At 48.3% G+C, this 8,722-nt stretch overlaps 2 protein-coding genes across 3 annotated transcripts; one reads left to right on the top strand and one right to left on the bottom strand.

The window, feature by feature from the left end:
• The first annotated feature begins 205 nt into the window (after nucleotides 1–205).
• On the top strand, nucleotides 206–4,677 carry LOC119294906 (GDP-mannose transporter GONST1-like). 2 transcript variants are annotated; one of them, XM_037573192.1, is made up of 10 exons: nucleotides 206–508; nucleotides 1,372–1,539; nucleotides 1,683–1,908; nucleotides 2,019–2,158; nucleotides 2,712–2,841; nucleotides 3,033–3,131; nucleotides 3,288–3,442; nucleotides 3,833–3,949; nucleotides 4,043–4,140; nucleotides 4,245–4,677. In XM_037573192.1, the coding sequence occupies exons 1-10, from the start codon at nucleotides 504–506 to the stop codon at nucleotides 4,301–4,303; spliced, it is 1,197 nt and encodes a 398-aa protein (XP_037429089.1). In that variant the 5' UTR covers nucleotides 206–503; the 3' UTR covers nucleotides 4,304–4,677. The 2 variants fall into 2 exon arrangements, with proteins under 2 accessions (XP_037429089.1, XP_037429090.1); XM_037573193.1 differs by lacking the exon at nucleotides 206–508 and having other exon boundaries at nucleotides 1,403–1,543.
• A 1,070-nt stretch (nucleotides 4,678–5,747) lies between these two features.
• LOC119293309 (EPIDERMAL PATTERNING FACTOR-like protein 2) lies at nucleotides 5,748–7,080 on the bottom strand. Its single transcript, XM_037571826.1, has 2 exons — nucleotides 6,499–7,080; nucleotides 5,748–6,386 (listed from the first exon to the last, which is right to left on the bottom strand). The coding sequence occupies exons 1-2, from the start codon at nucleotides 6,572–6,574 to the stop codon at nucleotides 6,094–6,096; spliced, it is 369 nt and encodes a 122-aa protein (XP_037427723.1). The 5' UTR covers nucleotides 6,575–7,080; the 3' UTR covers nucleotides 5,748–6,093.
• Between the last annotated feature and the right edge of the window lie 1,642 nt (nucleotides 7,081–8,722).

An 8,722-nucleotide genomic window follows, 5' to 3' on the forward strand; every position in this document is an offset into this window, starting at 1 on the left:
CCCCAAACGGACGGGGACGGACAGGATAGGGTCGCGCGGTGGAGTTGGCCTCACAACCTCCAGTATCTACCTATCTGGTACACCTGACGCTGTCGTACCTAGCGGCTGTATGGGCGTATGGGGTGATGCGTGTTTGCTTGCTGCCGCTGCATCGTTGACCTCGCCAACCGGCAGTCCCCCACTTTGCAAGTTGCGACAGCCTACCAATACCATACGACCGGATAAACCGAGGAGAGACGCTGCGTTTTCTGCGACAGCCCGTCCCGTGGTCTCTCTCGCTGACTCGTCAAGCCGCCGAGCCGAGCGAGCGGCGACCATTTCGCCTCCTGCTCCCGCTCCAGCTCCAGCCTCCTCCCTCGCCTCCACCTGTCCGCCCGCCTTCTCACCGGAGCAAGTCGGGCCGGGCCGCCTCCCCGGGAGCACCTGCGCCCTCACCGCCGGATCCCACCTCTCTTCTCCCCAGCTCGTCGCCGCCGGACACCCCAAAGCTCGCGACCCCCGGAATGAGGTAGTAGCAGGAAGGGTTCCGCCTAATCACTCCCTCCCCCCCTTTATCTATCAATCACGCGGTCTGGTTTCCTCCCAACTAGCATGTCTAGTTGTCCACATATGTGTATTTCCCATGGATTGAGGATTTGAGGGTAGGTTTGGGGCCTGCAATTTCATGTATATATTGAGTTTGTTAACCGTGGATTCGGTTGAGGAGAACTCCTTTTGCTCTGTCCCTGCGCAATATGTCAGTATACAATTTTCTGTTTGGCCCTGTTCTAGGGTGCATCCCCAAGTTCATGTGCCCTTTATGTGCTATGAGTGATTAGGAGCCCCAAACGTGGCCGGAATGCTGCAACCCATAATTAAATATCTGAATCACAGTGATGTTTGAATAATATTTTCACAGGGTAACTATCACGATGCTTGAAACTTGGCTTGTTCAATGCCTTTACTGGGCTCATCTCAACTCCTACATTTTAAATTTTGTCACCAGAAAGTTCTGAGCAAATATTGGAACTGATCCTTGTAGTTTGATTTTATTTATAGTACGGATATATGAAAACTATTGTGGAAACTGTAAATGCTTATAGTTTTGCTCCACTACGATGCATTTTGAAGTATAGGATGGACATAGGGAAACTCTTTTGGAAACTGTAAATGCTTATAATTTTGCTCCACTACGATGCATTTTGTAGTATGGACATATGGAAACTCTTTTGGAAACTGTTAATTCTTGATGCATTTTGAAGTATCATCGGTTTCATACGCATGCTTGACCAGAGTGCAAAAATGGGACCTGCTGTTAAACATAATACGTAAGAGATTCATGCATTAAATATTTGGATTATTGTTGATTGCCAGCACTGTTTTACCTTGTAGAATCCAACAGTTAGGCAATCATGTGGATCCTGGCACCCCTACCGGGAGAAAATCACCAGAGATTACTACAACTAGTCCACTCGTGAACGGAGAAAAGAGTAAACTCTGGGATCAGATTGGAGGACAAGGTGCACTTGCAAGTCCCATGAGGAGAGAGATTGGGAACAGGCATGTAAGCTTCTCTTGATCTATGTGTTATTTTGCAGGCATTTATGGATCTCATTGTCGCCTCCTCAAATGAAAATATCAAGGAAGCATTTATGGCCTGAGCTAACACAATGCACTGTGCTTTTGTCTCATATTTTGTCCAGATCTTTGATGAGGTCCTTCTCTGTTGACGACGTTGACTTGGAAGACGTTGAGGCCTCAAAAGAAAGAGATAGGCCCTCACACTTCCTCAGGCTCCCAAACATTCAGAATCAATCTCTTCTATCTGGTCTTGCTTACTGCATAGCATCCTGCAGCATGATTTTAGTTAACAAGTTTGTTTTGTCTGGCTATGGTTTTAATGCTGGAATATTTCTGATGCTTTACCAGGTATATTGCTATGGCTGGCCATATACTTCTTATGCAATCTTGTGTTCCTTCTCATGGATATCCTGCGTGGGTAACACTGATAGTATTTTCTTCATCATGTTAAACTGCAGAACATTGTATCGGTGACCATAGTTTCCGCACTGTCCATCTCTGGTGTTATCCCAACTGAACCATTAACATGGAGGTTAATCAAAGTTTGGTTGCCTGTGAACATCATATTTGTCGGAATGCTAATTACAAGCATGTTTAGGTAAATATCAATTTTCAAATCATTTTGATCTGAGGAATGTTTCGTGTGCAGTTTATGCTGGTCTATACTTATATCCTTTTGATGTCGGGGCATCTTTTATTGAATTTAAGCAATTATTTAATGTTTTTATTATATAGTCCTCCGTTTCGTAAAGTATGAATACTGCTCTCTATTCATTTGCCCCCACTCTCAGAGCCATGCATAAAGGAACACACGTGGCGTATAATGACACGATAACTCCAAGAATCCAAACGCTCCGTTAATTGATAGCTTGTTCCTCCTTTAATCAGCATTGATGCTTAATAATGTTTGATAGCTTATAAATTTCATTTAAGGGTAAATTTTTGTTCTGCTGAGGCTCTTTCTCTGATCATGTTCAGTTAGTTAGTTCAGACTATGCAAACCTGAATAAATTTCTAAGTTTTCTGAACATTATGAGTTGAACATTTCCATATGAGCTGTGAAGAAATTGTTCCTCAACTTGTAATAAGGAAATTTCAGATTGAAATTTCTGATAAGTCGTGCACATTTTAACATTTTCTGTACCTTTCAGTTTGAAGTACATCAATGTTGCGATGTTGACTATATTGAAGAATGTCGCCAATGTTCTTACTGCTTCTGGTGAAACCTACTTCTTTAAGAAGCAGCATGATAGACAAGTTTGGATTTCTCTAATGTTGATGGTATGTCATGAAGTTATGAATGTCTGAGCAGGATTTGAATGCTTAAGGCGGCTTATTTTCTTTTCTGTTACTGAATAATAGCATGTAGTCAATTCATTACTGTATATCTAATATAGGTGTTCATGAAACATGACTTAAATTAACACACTATTGGCCCCTTAAAGACCTGACTAAGCTCTCTTTTTCTGTAGATAATCTCAGCCATTGCAGGAGGAGTAACAGATCTGTCATTTCATGCAGTCGGCTATACATGGCAGATCTTAAACTGTTTTTTAACAGCATCATATTCGGTATTGTTCTTCTCATTGCCACTGAAAATTTACAATATGCAGCCATCTTAAACTGTTACTCTTCCCAAATGTTTTAGATTCTTACAATCAGTTCCTATCTCTTCAGTTGTGAGGTACCTCTATATAAATCTTAACAAACGAATTATTTGCTTCCAGCTTACATTGAGGCATGTAATGGACAGTGCGAAGGAAGCCACCAGGTCCGGGAATTTGAATGAGCTTTCAATGGTTTTACTGAATAATGTTCTTTCACTGCCATTGGGAGTTATCCTCGTGCTTGGTTTTAATGAAGTGGAGTACCTGTTGGAAACGTAAGCTTCACTCGTTCACTTGTTCTAGCATGAACCTAATAACTAAATGCAAACTGTGGAGCCTCCACCTCTGTAACAAAAACTATTTATCTTGAAAGTTCCTTTCATATCCTTGATGGCATTCCAACTCAGTTCCTATGGCACACCAACCTCAAATAATGCAGCCTAAAGAACCTGTTACGGCCATGGCACCTGAATCTTGACAGGGAAGTGGTGTATAGGGTCAAATTTGTTATCTGCCCGTTAAAAAACCATTACTCAGGCTCCTACCAAGATACAACTATTGCATCCCTAAAAAAAGATACAACTATTGCAGCTAGCACATCTGACGGAACAATTAGTTATATAATTGCAAATGCTACTTGTGTCTTATGGAAAGTGAATTTGCAGGCCTCTCCTGAGGATGCCTACGTTTTGGCTAGTCATCACTGCTAGCGGGGTTTTGGGGCTCGCTATCAGCTTCACTTCGATGTGGTTTCTTCGTCAGACGAGCGCAACAACATATAGGTACCAGATGAATCTGATCAGCCTCTCTAAAATCGTCGCGCTTTACTCTCCTTGATCTTCTAATGCCAACATTGCCTCCCTGTTGTGTTGCAGCCTTGTGGGCTCCCTCAACAAGATCCCTCTCTCCATTGCCGGAATCCTGCTCTTCAAAGTCCGCACGAGCATGGAGAACTCCATAAGCATCATGTTTGGTATGTTTCGTCTATGACCAGGGCAAAGAAATTATTGCCTTATGGCTGCCGACATGTACCGCATTTCACTAACAAAGAAACCATATACGCCTTTCACTCTGCAGGGCTATTAGCAGGAGTGTTTTTCGCCAGGGCGAAGTTGCGCGAAAACTCCCAGTCATAGCTGCTGCTTGTAGATCCTACAGAGGGCAAGGCAAAGCAGGCCGCTCCTCGAATCAGACCTCTGGGAAACTTGTGCAGGTGTGAGGTTGTTTCCCAGTTGGCCTGGTGCTTCGTTTTGTTTTTTTATCTCGAAGCCGTCCTGGGGCTGTGGGTGGGTGGTGGCATATATACGTCCTCTGTAAGACACATGGTTAGATACTGCTGAAATCCCAGGCAGTTGGGGGTATAGAAGATGGTTGGGTAAATACATACAGGTAGTAATTCATTGTTGGGTTGGAGGTTTCTCCTCTGAAACCAACTCAGCTGGGCAGATGAGATCGCTGCTGTATATTCTCTTCTCTTATCTCTTATCCTGGAGACACGGTTTCTGTTCTACCGGCTGCTCTGAAAAACTTGGCCATGGGATGGATGGATATTCGTCCGAGAAAGGTCTTTCTGGGACGGTTTCTCTCTACTGCATTCACCTCACTCAAGCAACACGCGTGTTGTGCCCTAGCTTGCCTGCTGCTGTGGCTGTGGCCGTGGCCTGGCCTGGTCTGGTCTCTCTCTTGCTGTTAAGCTGTGTCCTTACGCTTTGTCATGAGTAATAAATATTTACTGTGGCCGCTCTCCCTGTGTAAAAAAAATGAAGAGGCAGAGTAAATGAGGCTGAGGAGACGGACGCTTGAATGCCCTTGGACACGAGACATGACTTGTCACTCAGTACAGCCGAGAGGAGGAGGACTCGCGCACTGCGCACACACATTCACTCACTGGAGCAAGTAGTATTGAATGTTGGCTCGGCACTGTCCTTTTCTCGCACTCAGGTTGGTAGGCAGGATTTCGCATATCTGCACGTGACAGGCTCTTGGTTGAATGCAGTTGCCAGTACTACTCTACTCAAGGCTTGAGTTAGTAACCTTTGCTCAAGGCTCGAGTTAGCCATGCATGCATGCGCAGGCTATAGAGGCGGAACTTGAGGGGGCGGGGGCTTCTCTGACTGAACTTGAAATTCTGTAAAACTAATAGTAGATCATCAATGGGTAAAAACGACCTCCAGTTCATTCCCTAACCGGGAGAAGAAGAGAGAAATCACACGTTCAAAACACATATGCTGTTGGCTGACGCGAGTGGGCAGTACAAATCTTGTGATGGAATTGGAGCCTGTGTGCAAGGAGATGGTGGCGAATCCCTGGGCCTGGAGGACAATGTCCTGGAAGCGAATCACATGCTTTGCTTACGGGCACAAGTTCTTCAGAGGAAAAGACAAGGCTACAGCAATGATGAGCGTAGCTCCAAGGGCTCCAAAAAAGCTTTTGTCTCGCTGTTTGGCCCCCCCTTTTCAGAGCCTTTATCATCTCCAAACAAAAAAAACGACACGTACCATTTTTCTTGCATTATTATTACATAAAAACTCGGTTTTCATTTTGGCCAAGCACTATTGTGTTGGCAGGAGCTCATCCATCAAAACGACAATGCAAAATGATATCACTCCCTTAATTACACCACAAAGTTTATACAATATACTTATACTACTCAGCAGGAACTACTTAACATCACACCTTAGCTAGCTCCTTGGATTAATTAGTGCAACACCGGCTCCAAACTACTGGTAGTAGTATGTGGTGGATCGTTCAGCATCATCATCATAAACTCTATGCCTAAACTGACCAAAACTTCTCCCAACAGCTACACCTTGCACCTGCGGCTTCTCCCAACAACTTACAGTAGCCATGTGATGGGATGGATCAAAGATGCTGGAAGCTCATCAAACATCTTCTTCAGGAGAAAACAGCTAGCTGCCTCGGTCGATCACGGGTTGAGGATCGGCCTCCTGTCGGCGCACCGGCACTTCCAGTTGAGCGGCTTGTAGTTGGTGGAGCCCTCGTCGTCGTCGCCGCCGAAGGCCCCGGACAGGCGGAAGTGGCTCCCCCCCTTGTCCCGCGGCGCCACCGGCACCTGCACCGCCTCGCACCGGCCGCACAGGGCGCACCTCCCCTCGCACCGCGGCGGCCTCGACCCGATCCTCACCGCCGACATCGCCTCCGCGCCCTCCACCACCTTTGAAGCTGGCTCCTTGAGCTGGTAATGCATCGGCCCTCTACCTGCAAGAAAGCGATGGCAACAAAATGCATCAGCTAGAGGCAGGGGGAGTGAGGAAGATGCGGCGGTGTGGAGTAGTAGAGACAGTAAGAAGATCTTGGCACGCACGTATACCTTGAGTAGAGGCTAGGCCCTGGGGGGATAGCAAAAGGAGAAGCAGAAGCGAGGAGTAAAGGAGCAGGAGCTTCATGGGGGAAGGGATTCAGCTCGATCGGCTCGACTGAAGCTCGGTGGTAGCTAAGCACTCACTGATGAATGAATGAGGGAAGCAGCCGGGTAGGGTACCGCTAGCCTGCTACTTATATCAAGGATCGCGCTCACATGGGCAGGGGTTCCTTGTAGCTGTGGTGCTGGGAATAAATGGTCCACAGAGAGAGAGAGAGGGAGAGGTTGAGGGAGGGGTTGGCCCTGTCTATCTACAGTGGTGTGGTGTGCCAGTAGTACCACGGACGATGGCCATTGAATGCGGCTGAGCTCTGAAGCCATAAAGGTTTCGTGCAGCGGCGTCAGAGCCAGAGGGAGAGGGGGGAGCACAAGAGTTGGGGGGAGAGAGAGGCAGCAGGAGGGCACAAGGGCTGGGGGCAGAGACAGCGACGCATGCCTGCCTACCTCCCTCCTTCACATTGCACTGCATGCACGGCAGCAGGGGCACGGATTAGCGAGGTCCTTTGCTCCAGCCATGCGAGAAAAGAAACAGCTCTCGAGCGAGAAACGAAGCAGGGGGGATGAGATGAGATGCGATGCAAGGGAGCAGAGCACTTGCGTGGAGCTGGGCTCGTTTCCAAAATAGCGGGGACCCGCCTGTGCCCCTGTGCAGACCCTTCTTCCCTGCAAGCGAAACGGGGATCGGAAAATAGGGCGGGCCAAGAATTTCAACCCAACAGGCAGCTAGCTAGGATGGATAACGATGCTAGTACTTCTTGATCTTCAGTTCAGTCCACACCCCCGATGATGATGGTGATGTCAGATACGGAGATACCCCGTTCTGTTTCTCTCTTGGTACATTTCAGGCTCATGAGGTTGGCTTTTTTTTTTCTTGTTTTTTAAACGAGGCAAAAGAGTTGCCATTTCATTAATTAAAAAGAGATGGTTTCATAAAGAGCATCTGCAACCTGACCCCTTCAACCGTTCTTAAACGCTCGGGTGCCGCCCGGTCACGAAATTTCGACCTAACCGGGCCTCTCAAACCGCCCTCAAACGCCCAGGATGACCGGCACCCCCATATCCAGCCCAAATATGAGGCAGATATGGGGGAGCCCGGACGTGCCCGGGCACGCCCGCCACACCGGTCTAGCAGCGTGGCCCCACACGAACTCGTCAGGAAACCCGACAGTCCGACGGGAGCCTCGACCGTCGCCGCGGTGTGAACGCCGCGTGGTGCCGCTCCGGCTCCCCACCCGAGGCTGTAGCTAGCTATTTAAGCTGACCGGCGCCCCCAGCCCTAGCACATCCGCCTCTTCCCTCCCTCTGCCACCACTCGAGCCCGTTAGCCATGCCCAGCGCTGCCGCTACTACACGATCCAGCACCGTCTCTTTCTCCTTGAGCAGGTCCGAACCCGTAGGGAAGCGGGGCTACCTCTGGAACCAGAGGAGGATTTCGAGGAGGAGGAGGAGGAGGTGCCGGCGAAGGAGGAAGAGGAGCCGGCGGACAGGGAAGAGGAGGAGGAGGAGGAGTCGGCGGAGGAGGCGCCACCGCTAGATGTGGGGGAGGAGGAGGCGCCGGCGATGGAGGACGTGGATATGTGGCCGGAGCAGCACACCATCCTGAACTCCATCCGCTCGGAGTCGGCTACAGAGGCCAGGCCTCGCCGTCGGCAATAGATGGAGGCGGCGTAGGCGGCTCTGGCTCCGGCGACTCAGGCCATCTCCGACAATGACAAAATTTGAGTAGTATAGAACGTAGTACGTAGCTATATATTCTGCATGATTTTGTATGGATTTACGAAAAGGGTTTCCCCCCGCTTTATATTATAAAGCAACGAACCGAGCATCCAACATAGCAGTACAAAGTACAATCAAGTCATAAAGTCACGCTGGGGGCACAACAAGACAAGCCCCAAACAAAGCTAAAACAGAAGCTAATCCGGCTCGGGAGGTGATGGTGGTGGTGGCGGAGGAGGAGCAAATGCCGACGCCGAAGAACGAAGTCCAGCTATGATGTTGTCGATGGCGTCCCAGTCTCGCCACTTGCTAAGCGGTCTCCAAAGCTGTAAGAAGCCACACATTCTATAGATCGCATCAATCACACAACATGGAATCACGTGCTCTATGACTAGTTTATTACGATTACACCATAGGTTCCACGCTAGGGTGCCCAAAGCCACCCATGTGTGTGTGT

This window comes from Triticum dicoccoides, chromosome 4B, assembly GCF_002162155.2.
Source record: "Triticum dicoccoides isolate Atlit2015 ecotype Zavitan chromosome 4B, WEW_v2.0, whole genome shotgun sequence".
Lineage (NCBI taxonomy): Eukaryota > Viridiplantae > Streptophyta > Magnoliopsida > Poales > Poaceae > Triticum > Triticum dicoccoides.